At 33.6% G+C, this 15,844-nt stretch overlaps 1 protein-coding gene across 1 annotated transcript in view; it reads right to left on the minus strand.

Moving 5' to 3' along the window:
* DNAH7 (dynein axonemal heavy chain 7) overlaps nucleotides 1-15,844 on the minus strand; it is a 114,747-nt gene that overhangs the window by 71,585 nt on the left and 27,318 nt on the right. The window contains exons 19-27 of the mRNA XM_062579422.1: nucleotides 13,645-13,838; nucleotides 12,322-12,520; nucleotides 9,755-9,895; nucleotides 5,342-5,554; nucleotides 4,316-4,425; nucleotides 3,699-3,867; nucleotides 2,216-2,318; nucleotides 1,948-2,075; nucleotides 218-430 (exon numbers count right to left, since the gene is read on the minus strand). Coding sequence (XP_062435406.1) covers nucleotides 218-430; nucleotides 1,948-2,075; nucleotides 2,216-2,318; nucleotides 3,699-3,867; nucleotides 4,316-4,425; nucleotides 5,342-5,554; nucleotides 9,755-9,895; nucleotides 12,322-12,520; nucleotides 13,645-13,838 — 1,470 coding nt within the window. The remainder of the gene's footprint in view (nucleotides 1-217; nucleotides 431-1,947; nucleotides 2,076-2,215; nucleotides 2,319-3,698; nucleotides 3,868-4,315; nucleotides 4,426-5,341; nucleotides 5,555-9,754; nucleotides 9,896-12,321; nucleotides 12,521-13,644; nucleotides 13,839-15,844) is intronic.

Below are 15,844 nucleotides of genomic sequence, written 5' to 3' on the forward strand. Positions count from 1 at the left end.
CGTTTGGGTTTTTCTCAGCTCGTGCCTTACACGTGCCTTACAAATGTTCTCAGAGTTTCATTGGGCTGTTCTGCTTAGCTGATACAAAATCAATGGGGCTCACAAACACTGTAAACATCTATCTGGTATTATGTAGAATAGTGTACATTCCGTTGTGAAACAGATTTATTACTGAGAAAGTTACTGGATGGCAAAGAAAATGTAAGAAATCATTTACCTTCAGGTTACCAGCTGCAGTAAGTACTGACTTCACAGCTCTCATTCCATAATCATAATGGTGTTGAGAGGACAATTGCTCTGAACACAGACGATACGTAGCTACAATTTTTATAGACAGAGGTCGAGCAGTAACAAAACCACAAGAATACAGAACTATCTCTGCAATCATAGCATAATCAGGAACCATCATAGCTACTGTTCTAAAGAGAGCCTATTAGACACAAATATGAAAAAATCACATTAGCAAAAATTTCTATCACATTTTTCTACAATTACATAAAATATTATTTTTTTATTATTATTTCATTAATACAGTGATGACCAATTAAACTCATCTATCATTATGGCCATGATTATACTACCATGTATTTTACAGCTTCCCATAAAAGTTTTAAAATGCTTAAATTTTTCTTAGTAACAACTTATGGTAGTAGATGTCTTTATTCAAGATTAAGAACAAAAATACATAAAATATCACAAGCTTTAGAAGGAACAGGGGAGTCCCATACAACTACCATAAGTAAGTTTTGCAGCAGCTGCAGTCAGACTCTTCCCATTAGAATTGTTTAACTGCAGCTTTTACTTCCCAATTTTACCACTGTTCTACCAAATAAGCAGCCAAAATTTTCAAACAGACAAAACTTTTTTGTGCTTTTGATACTCTTCCAGAAAGTTCTCCTCTCTCATCTACCAAGAAGTATTTTTATATCTTGTATTTATACTATGTGCTAGTGAGTGAGCTTCAGACAGTTTTGAAAAAGACTGTGGATTAGCTACATGTTTCTATTAATTTATTAATATATTTGTTCAACTTCCTTTTCTTGCTGTGGGCACAGGAGAAATGTATTTAAGAGGTAAGAATGGATGTAGGATACACTCTTGTAACATTCCCATTGGGAGCTAAAAAGTAAGATGAGATTCATCTCATCTAAGAGATGAGATAAATACTGACAAATTGCTCTGTTTCCCTAACTGTCCTCATGTTGCAATAATTTTATTTGTGAAACCTTAAGCAAAAGGAAAGTTATGCGTTGCCTGCTAAAACAACCTTATTTTCTGGTTAATACAAGAAAAAGATAGTAATGCTCAATCAATGTCAACAGCAAAACCTTCACTGACATTACTGTGAGAATTTCTCATTTGGTTCCCATCATCAGTGGACGTCTGCTCATATGCAGAGAATGCTTTTTATGCACTGCAATCAAACTTATTTAAAAATAACAAACAGCACAAAAAATTTGCTACTCAATAGTGGACTTAAACACGACAAATACGTCCTACACTTAGTCTGATCTCTTCAGACCAAACTAAGTAATTTTTCAGAAAGACACAGAAATTATTCAAAAAATAGAATTTTAATTAAATCTTAAAATATTGCTCACAGCTTGAACTCCATAAAGTGTATTTTAATTTTTGAGCTTTCAGGTGGTTGGCTAAGAAATACATAAAGTTTTTTTATGTTTTCTTTTCCTATCCTGACAGATTAGACCTTCAATCAAATAACCACTTCTTGACATTGATTCTTTTATTAGTTTATCCCTATGTTGCAATTTAATTATTCTTTTTAGTTTCTTTTAACGAAACATGTCACCAAAAACTATTTTGAGAAATAGAAGGTTAGTGATATTACATACTCTTAATAACTTCTATATTTGACATGAAAGCATTTTCTTTTTTTATGCTCTATGTTAGCTAATGAAGGTAATAAAATGACAGATGTTATAATACCTTAAGATTATCAGGAAGCTCTGAACGCCCAGCATAACCAGGATTCATGGTAATGAAGACAGCACACGTAGGGTTCAGTTGCAATTCAGTTCCTTCAAACACTATTAAGTCAGAACCTGAATTAATGCCTAGCAACAAATAAAAGCTAAAGTCATTGCTGGGGACTTTTTGTGGTGTCTTTATTTTTCTTTTCCTATACTTAAGACAAAGATACAAAGATCAAAAAAAAAAAAAAAAAAAAACCCCAAAGATTAAAACAACAGGTTACCTCTTTGGATAGTAAGAATCTGTTGAGCAACCACAGAGAGTACTTCCAAATCAATCCTGTTGAATTCATCAAAGCAAGCCCATGCCCCACAAGACAACAACCCCTGGAAGAGACAAGAATATGATTAGTCCATAGATGACTGCTTATTTTGGACATACCAATGCTGACTGAAACAATTCTGTAACGAGAAAAAGATTTCATTTACAAAGAGAGGACTTATAACCGTGAACAAGGGCAATAACTCACTCCAGATAGAAATTGCTCCCAAAAGTATTACAAAATTTTTTAATTTTCACTTGTCAAGAAGAAAGAGAAAAGGCCAGGACAACAAACCTGTACACATTCATCCATAATCCCATTTCTTCTGTCTTATGCAAAATGCCTATCTAATACACACATTTTGCAGGTTTAACCCTTGGAGGAAGTACTTTACAATTGGACAAGGGAAAAGATTTCATCTTGCCTGCAAAAAACCTACCACACTTTTGCCTCTATACTGACTAATAATTCACAGCGACAGCAGGCAATGCAAGGAATTTCTTGCACAGTCTAAAATTAACCATTTGGTTTACAGTATGAATAAAAATAACCTTTTTTGTCAAGATATGCAAGGTATTTTTGTAAAAGATCATTCTTTTACAAGATATTATAACATGTTATGATATCTGAATGTAACCGAAGACTAGTTTTCTCTTTCCTATAATTCTGGTTAATGTTTAGGTCTTTTCTGAGGTATGTACTTGAAATGCTACTGTATTGTCTCCGCAGTACACTCTCTAGACAGTACTTCATGCTTTGTTTACATTTAATTCCAAAACTCACATTTAAAACAGAATTTTGCTTTTATCGTTTGAAATAAACACTACACTTATTTTGGTGAACTTTTGTCATGTTGATTTTTGAAGGCATAGCACATGGTTCCAATACCACCTCTGACTCAGAAGGGAAGGGTAATGCCAGTGAGGAGAGTATACTTGCTCTATTTTTGTATAATTCCAGTCCAAAACAGAACACTAGACTATAAGAAACATACAGTCATTGGGAATAGATTTTCATAATACAGACCTGTCTATGCTAGGAGCTTTAACCTGGTACAATACTTGGATTTTCAGGCCAGTACTGAAATAAATGTGCTAAATTTGCAAAATATAGCTACTTTTACTAGCTTATTTAGATTACCCAACTCCCCTAAATTTCCAATCAGCTGATAAAAGCTACTCATTTAGATGGTATGTCTTCTATCTGCAACAAATAAAAATGTTATAGTATATTCCATTTTTCAAAGCAAAAAAAAAAAAACAATTGTGATATTTGGGTTGCATTCTTAATTACACTAAGACCTGTCTGCACAATACCAGCATCATGAAATGGCCTGCAAGCAAGCAGAGTTATATTTAACTATACCTTAAGACCACTTCAAGTGCCAAAGTAATTATAGGGCTTTATTACAATAGAGGATACGACATTCAAGCTTTATCCAAACCTTAAAAAATTTTCCTAGTGCAAGGTAATCCAATCCATCAGAACAATTAAAAACCACACACTGCTTAGCTACAGCCTTTGCTAAATCTTTAGTAGTTTCTGTTTTTCCAGTTCCAGCAGGACCTTCAGGGGCACCTCCAAGATGTAGGTGAAGTGCACCAAATAGGGTTCTGAAAATAAAATGATAGGAAAAAAAATCTAATTGTACTATTTCTTATGCCATTTTTCTATTACTATAGCTTTTATCAGAAATCTCTAAAAATTGCTGTTTCATATCTGCATTTTTCTGACAGTACTATTTACTTACTCCTGATAATTGTAATCTAATTTTTACTAATATATAAAGCTTACTAGAAGCTCAATGTAAATCATAGCTCATCATCCACCTTCTAAATTTCATGCCATTTGTAATTTATCACTAATTACAGTGTCTTAAAAGATTTTATCACAATTTTAAATTAAAATACTAATGCTAGCAAAAATATGTATCCTATTCTAATTATGTTTATTAGAATAACAAAAACAAAATTTTTGGAGTCAGCTATTCTTGGAATTAATTTAATATCTCAGTTAAGTAAATTTGTGCTAATATTGCACATTAGTAATTTTCAGTTGTACCTGTAGCATCTGTCTGTAAGTGGAGTAATAACCAGCCTAGGGGTATTGCCAAGATATTCATATCCATACTTCAATCCAGCATTGATCATTTTTGTTTGCAGATGCCCTTCCTAAGGAACCAGGCATTAATTTTATAAATTAAATAAATAATTAAAAACAAAACAATCAAACAACTATTCCTCAAATTCCTAAATAGGCACAATGTTGTCAGAAACAACTGCATAGCAGACCACTGATTGCTCTGAGACACTAGTTTCAATATGATCCAAGTAAGCAAAAATATTGTCATTTAGTGAATAATAAAGTATCTATACAACAGTAAGACCACACAATTTTTCCATTAACTGTTATCTCACAAAAGATCCTTCTATACTGGTACGTAAAACTTTCTCGTTTAGCTCCCCAGAAAGTAATGGACTTTCTGAAAGGTTTAGCAGAAGTAATCGCAACCCACAGTCGCAGTCATAGTTAGTGACTCTAATACGGTAATGCGTGGTCTCTCTATATATATACAGAGATATATTCAATTACAGATGCAATATCTTCTTTATTATAGGAAACTTTCTCCTGATGGATGTAAATATATGCTACCTTACCACCATCCTGTAGAAATGTTGTTATTTTGCCAAGAAGTATAACACACAAATAAAATAACATCAAAAAATCAGATTACAACCTTTAACTAGAAACTTCTTATCACTACAGCATTCTCTATCCTGCAGATTCAAAAAGCAAAGCACAGTCTTTGAATAAACAAATTTTATCGGTAAACCTCCTGCAGATTCAGCAAATGCAGTAGAAGTCCGCAGTAATTAAAAAAAAAAAAAAGTAATTTTTAATTAAAATTTGCTTATTTATGTCTATTGGCCATTCTAGTTTGCAACCCACAGAACGACTGGTTAGATGTATTCTCTGATCAGCAAAATTTCTTGTATCAGTGCAACTATTCTGTGTCAGCAAGCAAGCACAAATTGAAAAGCTGTGAATAGAAATTACCTTCTAATAGGATTGAGAGGTATCACTTACCTCCCAGTAGTACCTAAGCTGACTCAACCATTCAAAGTCACTTTCATCTTTGACTTTCTTGCTTACTAGAGATGCAAGAACATCCCTAGCATGAACATCAAGCACAACAAGTGCTCCTAGAGTCACTCGATTCTGCTTAGACAGCTTTCCTCGCACCAAGGTGACAATGTCCTCAATCTGTCTATTATTCTGTTCCAGAAAATCCTCTAGTGCCTGGGAAAATGTTAAAAAGTTAGAAAGTTGCATTTCTAATCTGAAAATATATGTTAAAATATGTATTTTTTAATATTACCGTTATTTCTTTGTATTAAAGTGTTCCTTCTCACTATAATAATAGTAAAATGTCCTTCCCTCACTGACAGTCTCAAAGGGATTGTTGTTTTTTTTTTTTTTTTTTTGTTGTTTTTTTTTTTTACTTTAACAGAATCCTATTTGAACACCTATGATACATATCTGGAAACAAAAAGTATATGCTATTTTCTTCTGGGAAGAAAAGAAATAGTCCATATCTTTTTATATATTTCAAATTAAGAATATGAAAACACCACAAGTATTGTAAAGATCTACTTATATTACATGTAGGACACTATCATGCTAAAAGAACACCTTTATGTCCTACTATAGTTATAAACAGTAACACATTTGTAATTCAAACAAGTTAACAAGGAAATGTAATTTCTTGCAATTTTTCAGTTTGTTGACTTCTGGTAATAGTTTGTTTTCAGTTAATTAAATTGTTTCTCCCGTGTGATAACTGATAGCTTCTTTTACACTAATAAGTCACTGGTAAACAGAAGATACCCAATTTGAAAAAAATCACTTGGATCACAACAGTACTTAGATGTACTTCAGTAAGTGCCTTATTGAACTGCAATTAAAAAAAAAAAAAAAAAAAAAAAGAGAGAGACTCCAGTTCTCCAGTTCCTGGAGTGTGCCAGTTAAAAATATCTTTTGTGCTCAAATGCAGACTCTTTTAGGAAGGAATATCCACTGGAGGTCCACATTAGCCTTGAATGTTCTCTATCTTTATAAAAAGGGTAAGACTGGTCCAAACACTATCCTGTTACTGCTTTTCTGCAGAACTCCAAAATTAAATGCTGAAGTGAAATAGGACAAACCGCACAATGTATGTATGAAAACACACGAGCAGCACTAGTTACTCTAGTACAAGAGCACTATGACACTAGTACAAGAGGGTACATCCTTCAAGAGCCTGCCCACCTGTACTCTAGTCCGGATAACTAACAAGTAGCGATCTAATTTAAGGAGGCACAAACTTAGGGTCTCAGGTAGCAGCAAAACTCTGCCAAAAAGAAGCATTCAGTCTTGGGATTCCTTAAATGAATCTATGCTTTGAAGAAGTGCTCCAGGCATTTATAAAAGAACCTTGCTAAGATTCCCAGTCCCCTGACAGAATAAATGCTGATGTGAGCTGGGAATCCTAACAAGCATCCCAAGTCCTATAACAACTTAATACCTGGTTAGATAGCCTTAGGCTTAAACTAGCAGTCCCATCATTCTCTCTGGAAACATCATGAATCACTCTGGAAAGGCTCCAAAATTCTCAGTGTTTTGTAACTCAAAGACTACCATAGAATATATGCATTTGTGATATTGGCAAATTAACTTAGACAGAAATCACACAATGACTTCAGAAAATATATTCTTTGTATGCTTGAAAGAAGTTTAAACAGGAAGAAAAACTATGTAATGGATGAAGATCATAGAAATATGTAAGAAATTACACGAAATCAAGAAAGGGACTATGATAACAGACAGAAAAGCAAGTCATGCTCCTTAATTAGTAGAAAGAGCATTAAACATGAGCAAATTCTGCAAATAAGAGGAAGACAAAAGTTCTCTCTTTTAACTGACTGCATATATTCCTACTCATATTGTGAATAGCATTCTGTTTTTAATGGTGAGGAACACAGATTTAAGTCTTGGTGAGCTGCCCAATGGACAGAGTATGGAACTGTCCAATAATTTTTTGTTAATAATTTATTTTCTGAGTCATCAAAAATGCATGCAACTCCTTTGGGATTCACTTTTTATTGCTGAAGACTTAAGATCTTTCAAGTCACCAATACAGTAGTAGAAAGTAGTAGAAATACATCAACTGTTAGCATGAAAGTAACCAAATGTATTCATTTAATGTTAAGATAATTTTACACCTAACAGAAAATAAATAAAAAAAACCAATTTAGCAGACTTCCAAGGTAAATTAAAATATGAGAGAAGTCTCAATTTAGTACACAGCTTCTCTTCTTCGTACCTATGGGCAAGTCACAAACAGTGAAATACAGGATGGCATACAGAGGAATTAAAATTGTATCAGAATACGACAGAAAAGAGAAGAAGTAAATAACTATGTGGGAATTAACTTAGTAGTACGTTCACACCAAAGCTTATTTCTACAGAGGAATGGATTCTGTTTGTTCAGAGAAAAATTCTTCTAAGATTGTTTCAGTTTTTTCTCTCTATTTTGCTGTTTCTCCTCAGATATCCTGACATTGATAACCTTCAACAGATTATTATAATTTGCATTTTTTTAAAGCCCTCTCTCATCTCAGCTCATTATTTCTCAGACATTAAGTTTGGACATTCATCTGCTTAGAATGACCTATTTCTGAGTACATCAAAAGAAACAAAGAGTTTAAAAGCAGATCAGCTGCTACGGTATTGCATCAAAAAACAAAATCCTAAATATCTCACTCCGATCAGAGTTAAAAACCCACTTGCTCATACTCAGTAAACAAGTAAAAACCTAGGATCTCAGTTGTGGCACAGAGTACGCCCTCAGCTCCTATGTCAGTAATATTCTTTGGTAGTATCCTCCTGACTGTATGACTATTTCACTCAGAGTATACTTGGTCCACAAGACAGTTTTCAAAATTCAGGAAATGTCTTTGTTTTTATACAACATCTTAATTTATTATTGGGTTTTAATGAGAAATTTTCATCTTTTATTTATGTACAACAGTTATCTGTTGGAAACAATGAACTCAAAAATGTATGAAAGGGAGCAGGTGTGTGTATGCATGTGCATTTATGTGTGAATACATATTCGATCAGCTACTTAAACGATATTGCTTCCTGTCCTGAAAAACTCTGAAGAGCTTTTTTTTTTTAATTACTTTTGTTGGTGTGCACTGAGTGTACTGCCTTTGCTGTTAAGAAGAAGGTAAGATGGTGCTTATTCTATCCAAAACAAAGCTGCTGCTTCATGGAGAATGCAGTCTTTCTGGGCTCTGATGGAGTCACTGATTTTCTGCAATGTTATGTTCTAATATGAGAGAGGGAAATAGTTAAGCAGAGAGATATTTGAAGCCTGTAAGCCTAGATGTTCTATCTGGTGAGAGTTTGTGGCAGATCATCAGAAGATGCAAAACCCTTTCCATTCAGAAGGCTTTTTTTTTTTAAAAAAAAAAAAAAAAAAAGTATGTCAGACGTACAGCTACTCAGAACATCCACTATTACCAGGAGCCATTGCTCCTACTACCTACCTGTGAATAAGCAGCAAATGTTACAAAGTCTGAAAATACTACTCTATATATAGATCACAGATCAGGTTTAACTTTGCGTTTGCTCAGATATATCTGAACAGGGAGAATCCAAAACCATAATACTGTAGAAATTCTTCCAGTTGATACCATCTCATTGCAAAAAATTGGAACCAAGAGAAGAGAAAGTAACATGAAGTATCAAAGTCATAGCTTTATTTATAGCTACAAAAAACTTGATGACCCTTTCTGTCCCAGCATCAGAGAATAAAAATCTGGTCGCCTCATCTGATGACACACATCCTGTAACTATTCCGGAACACCTCCAAATACAGCAGGTACGCAGCAGAACATTATGCCTTAGTGATAACAGAAAAATATTACAAGGCACATACCCTGAACCTTAAATTCAATGTATTTCAATGTGCCTTTCTTCCCATTAGATCTACTAATGAGCTTGTAGATCATTAGTTCTGTACCAATCTGCATGTATATTCGTTACTTGATAAGTGTCACGATGGTACCTATCTTCTTTACTAGTCCTAGGCCATCTTTATAAAAAGCATTAAACATTAATGTATGTAGGCTGAACTTTTGAACGAGAGACAGACAAGTGATGCCAATTCACACCACCCAAGTATGCCACTATACTGTTCACACAAAAACATGTACTGTACATATTCAGCTACATAGAATACATTCTGACACAGTGCTGAAACATGATTGCCTAAAGCCAAAAGGAAATACTAACTTCAAAGTCCTCAAGAACCACAGTTCAGATACTCAGAAGATTATCTATTATATTGAACAGCAACCCATCCAAAAAGGATACTACCGAAGGCCTGATATACCACTACATGATATCAATTTTACATAGTTTAAATTACTATGCCCTTTAAAATGTTCTTACCGTTTGGCCATTTCTAATAGACATCTGTACCTGCATTGTCCAGAAAGTTTGGGATACACAAAGAACTGTTTGTCCAGGCCACTCTCTTACCCAATTAACACGTGGAGTTTTAGGGTAAGCTTCAATTGCATCCCCAATGACCTAGACAAGAGAAAAGCATACTATAATTACATGTGAAAACAGATAATGTTCAGCTCTAGAATTAATTTAGATTGGGTTTTAATCCTGAGAATCAAACATTAATCAGGGTCAAGATTCAGACTCAAATTTAATTCGGTAACACTGAAATACTGCAAGTAAATGTCTCAAAGCTCAAAAAAAAAAGTTATAATACGAACCAACTGATCATACAAAATTTCTGAGAACTAATTTCACAGCACATTCTATTACGATTGTTGCCACCAGAAATGTCAAGTTTTCTAGCCACAACTACAATGAAATTAGAAAACAAGTATGGTTTTAATTGGAAGTGATATCCAAAATTCATAAGGCTTTTTTTCATTCAGTCATTCTAGTAAAATCTCAGAGCTTTTAAGTTTGCAGATATTATTTACACTATGTCTAACTTTATTTGCTAACAATAGAATGATGAAGCTGGTTCTAGCATCACTCAAGGGTAATCCCAATGAAATAAAAATTTGTAATGGAATCCACACCACTGCAATCAGTCTACATGAACAGAATTTTTTATTATCAACTCTTTAATAAATTTAGATGCTTCTTCAGAGAGCTGATGTAAATTACCTGAATGAAAATCTGCCATATGTTTTGCAGTTCCAAGCCACTCTGTAATTAACAAAATCTATATGCATAAAGCCATCAATAAAAAAAGATACATCCATGAGTAACAAAAATGTGTCTGTAACAACATTAAAACTATGAAAAGTTTATCTATTTTAGAACTTAATAACAGTATTATAGTCAAGGGTAAATGCAGACGAACAGTGCTTACCCTTTTTTTATTTATGCAGGACAGTTTGCCATTGCATTATATGCAAGTAGCTTAGGTTATTCAATTTCTTACATACTACTTTATCATTATCACAGCTAAAATGTTGTACTTTAAGACTGTATCAGGGAAAGTGTGTGCACCTTTGATTACCACACTTGGCATTGAAAAGAACTAGAAAATAACAGTAGAAATGGTTATAAATATAATAGGATGATGAGAGACTGAAAATTAGAACAATACAATCTGAAAAAAAGAATTAAGGGTCTTAATTAAATGTAGTCATAATTAAGAAGGATATTAAAGACCTGGAAAATCTTTCAATTTAATCGTATCTATTAATACAAGAATCATGGGAAAACCAATCAAGATAAGAACTGGTATTTTTAGAATTAATGAAAGAAATTCCTCTTTATATAGATATTACTAAGCATAGGGAAAGACAAGCAGCACAAACAGTGACCACAAACTATATAAAATAGGTTGTATAATTCACTGAGCAAAGGCATCAGTAAAATGCAAGCAACCAAAATAATAAGAAGAACCGTATTTCAGTACTTAAAGACATATAAAAAATAGTATGAATATTGAAAAAGAGTCTTAAGTTTTAAACTGCCTCACACTAGGAATGCACACTAACACTAGAAAGGACTGTTCTGCCTTCAGCTGAAGGTTATACCTACTGACCACTCAGAGCAGCACAGTGATTCAATGCTTCCATTCAAAAGAATAGTTCTTTGATTTTCTCTAGACTACTTTGAACTATAGTCCTGTAAGATCACAATCACTTATCACCTTATAAACGAAAAACTCATTCAGAGGTTGATCTGTTCAGTAAAATAGAAAAAATAAATCTGTTTAGGCATCTTGACTGCTAGTCCAGTTCCTTAATCACAAGATACTCCATCCTGCCCCTTTATTATGTGAGAGACAAAGACAACAGAATGGTACTATTTAATCAAAATTTGAACTGGATTGATATGATTTTAAATTTTTGCATGTCCCTCAATAATAATTCTCATCATATTTTCAACATAAGAAAAAGTCACTTGCACTAACAGAACTCAAGCATTTAAGTATTAAGCAAAACTGAGAATCATGGATATCTTAAAATAATACGAAATGGCTTCATCTAGTATAAATTGTATCTTTTTGCCTTGTAAAAAGATGAAACAAAATTAGAGAAAATGAAAACTCTGAGAACTGAGAAGGTTTCTATTTAAAGCAGCAGCGTGTATTTTTAATAAAGTCCTTCTTAGACTCATTCCATGGAGAAAGATTCTGCTCTCCATTGACTACAAAGGTAACATAAACTCCTAATTTAGGTACTTGTACACTCAATAATCAATGTAAATATACATGATAGCAATAGTGTCTGACTGATGAAAAATACTTTTTAATTCTTGCTTAACTTAAAGCATGGGTTTCGACAGGCTTGAACTGTTACATCTTCTAATATCTGAACAAAAAATAGTTGGATTTATGTTTGACATACTAGGCAATGCAATTTCTGCAATGAGGTACTTTGTTTCTTTAACAACTATACATCTATCATCTACTGATTGTTTTTGTCATGCTTCAGTGCAAACAGAAAAATAAAGAGATTAGGACATGTTACCTTGTGGATAGAATTCAGCATAGCTGCCTCTAGTTCAACCAGCCATTTTTCAACTTGACCTCTAGCTTTAGATGTTGAGATTGTCTCTGTGAGTTCCACAGTCTCTCCTTCACTGCTTTTAATGTGTGTAATATCTAATACATCAGTAAATTCCACTCTTGCAATTCCTTCAAAACATTTCTTCAAGTGAGGTTGTACTCTAGAAAATAAAACAGCTTCTGACAAGGTTTTCTTGTCAATACTACAAAAGAACCTCTAAGTGTTTTTATTTTAATTTACTTCTGAAGAACTTACAAAAAGATCATTTTTAGTTTGTTTAAAAAAAGTTCACTCTAAGCAATAATTCTTGAGTACTGCCTCTGCAAGATGCCTACTTTTTTTTTTTTTTTTTTTTTGAAGATCAATTTAAACATGTAAAATATTACTTATGGTTGCCATAATGTATAAGCTGCTAAGGTTTAAAATATCCTTTGTTCAACTGCTAACCTACCTACAATATATAAAATCCCTTATTTATGCCTTGCCAACAAACCATAATAAACTTCAAGGAATCTGAGCAAAGCAACCAAGTAAAACTGTAACAAATGGTCTTGTAATTAAAAAAAAAAAAAAAAAGTTTTTTTCCTCACAAGATCTCTGGCCCTATTCATATTGCATTGAATGGAGTCTCTATGACTGAGATAGCCATTTTATTATTCATTTTCAGTTTTGTTCCTTCATGACCCTGCACTGCATTCACTGCACATACTGAGATCTGCATACTGCAAACCAAACCCCAATTCTTCTGCTCATGGTGAAAGCTATCTTGCTTAATAAGATTGCTTCTGCAGAAATCTTCATAGAGTTAATTCTGCTCAGTAGAAGAAAAACATCTGTAGCCTAGCTCCAAATGAGGCTAACAAGTAGAATTCCAGAAAAAGTGAAAATACTGAAAAAAAAATTTTTTTGAAATACTTTTACTAGGACTGCACCTGGAAACTAAAAACCCCACTTCAGCCAGCTGTACACAGATCACACCTGAACTTCAGTTTTCCATTGGTAATAATCAAATATTTAAATTTCACCATGAATTAGTATTTGGACTTATAATTTTCCTGAAAAATTACTGTATGAAAAGTTTACTAGTCTAGAAAACTAAGCCAAAATTAATTACTCATATTAAAAATTACTCCGCATTCACCTTTCATAAAATCTAAACTGGTACATACTTTAAACTGTAAGTGTGAGTGAATTAAAAGAGAGTTCTGGGCTTAGAGAAACAATATGACACGCCTACTTGCATGCACCACGAGCCACAAATACATCCATCAAGTATTACTGTACCGAGTAGGATCTTTGGTCTCTGAAAGAATCTCAAGGAGTTCATCATTAGATAAAAAAAAGAATCTGGGGAAAAAAAGGCGCTTCTTCTCTAGGTATTCATTAAGTCCCTTGAGAATTAGCTCCAGAAATTCATTGCACTTTCTCAGTTTTTCCAACATCTTGTCTATTATTACTACCGCCAGCACATGTTTGTCCTGAAAAAGAAATTAATTCAGATAAAAATACTAAAACCTTCCCAAGTAACTCACTACAAGACAGTGCAGGAGAACTCCTAAGCAAAATTAATTTTTATTTCAAATTTTGCTTTACTCAAAGCATTTCCAGGGTACAACTCTCAAATCTTCTTCATTGCCTGCCTTCGCTGAAAAAGTAGTTAGGCAGTTGGCATTAAGTAAATTTTTCAAATATCTACTACTATTTTGAAAATAATTTTCAAAATATAGGATTAATTCATCAAATGGCATAACTCTTACCATTCTGTTGCAGCAATATCAGTTTACACTGGCTATGCAATTGGGCTATATAATCAAAATGCACAATCAAAAACATTTTATGGATTTTAAGAAGTGTACAATTATGATAACAAGACACTCACTCTAAGAGGTAATCAACTGTCAGAGATCAATGCATAAAAATGATCTTTCCTTCCATAAAAAATATGTAGATATATACACAAGATTAGGAGTTTTGAGATAGGAAAGTTGCATATAGGCAACACCGATATTGTCTGTAAAACATCAATACTAAACTGGATTAGTCATGTGATCTAAAAAAAGGCATTTTTTGGATCCTAATACGTTTAATAACTAAATATAAATTTATTTTTTTTGCTAGCAAAAAATGAAAAGTTAACTTCATTTCAAAAACATCACATTTTTCTTTATTTTTACATTAGCACCTGAATAACACCTGTCAAGATATACTATAGGATGAACACTTTTAAAAAAAATTTATACACTGTGTAGATGACAAAATGTATATCTTATTAGTATTGATTTCCAAATTAATCTCTTAAAAGAAATGAATATAAATGTTTAGAACAGCTACTGCATTAAATGAAAGGTACCTGATTAATACAACTATAAAAAAAAGGTTTTGGAAAAGAGCTGAAGATTGTCAAGCTTCTTAAAAGAAATATGCAGGTGTATGAACATCAAGTATTTAACATTTAATAGGCCTTATAACCAATTTATACTATAATAATCACTACATATTTTAATCTGGCTTTTGAGAGTAAAATGAGAGACATATGGAAAAGCAGGAAATTTTGCAGATTTGTTGCTGAGAAAAATCAAACCATGCAAATGGTTTTATTCAGCTCCAGCCTGAGATCGGGTTTATCTGTGACTGAACTTATTGTAGTTCAGTTCTAGTTCAGGCCCATGCCAGTATATTAACTGAATTATTAATCCTGAACTGGTTCAAATTCACTGAGACTGGAATATGCAACATCGTAAAATTACATAGAGAGCTGGCAGGGCAGTGGGCAGTGATTAACCCTCATCTCCTGTTCCCCTTCTCAAAGTCTGGGAACATGCTGCCACAGGTTCTCTTTCAACACCCAAATCAGACCAGACTGCATTTGCCAGGAATTTGAGTGGGGCTAGAAGAGTGACCGAGAGAAGGAAATAGGTGCTAACCAGAAAAGCTGTTCATTCCTTAGAGCCCCCCTGCTCTGCCCAGTGAGTCTGCACCTGTAAACACACAGCACAGACAGACATAACTCATATTCTGCACCAAAGAAAAAAGACAGAAGTAAAGCATATTTCTTAAGAATTAGAAATGCCAGACTGCTGGGGAAAATTTCAGACTATCTACTGAGGCCTTATAACAGATGACAGCAACAACCAGGAATTCTTCAGCAATGTCATAGCCCATAACAAATGCAGAAAGTCCCACTGTGAAAAGTCCCTGATAGGGTTTACAGAACAGTACAGCATAGTATCACAAGGCAGAAGCACTGACGACTCATGTTGCAAGAGGCAGATGAGGGGAGAGAGGTTAAACTGCTGTGCAGAGCCCAAAAGGTGCAAAGAATACCTGTGAGAAACAGACCCCTCACAGGATGAGGATCTAGGTCTGAGCCAGTGACCTGACCTCTGCTCAGCTCTAGTTCATAGAATTCAATATGAAATCCCAACTGCAGGTTCAGTTCAAAAACTTGTAACGCTTTGAAATGATTTACAGTGCACATTCAGCT

The sequence above is a fragment of the Rhea pennata genome, chromosome 6 (assembly GCF_028389875.1).
Source record: "Rhea pennata isolate bPtePen1 chromosome 6, bPtePen1.pri, whole genome shotgun sequence".
NCBI lineage: Eukaryota > Metazoa > Chordata > Aves > Rheiformes > Rheidae > Rhea > Rhea pennata.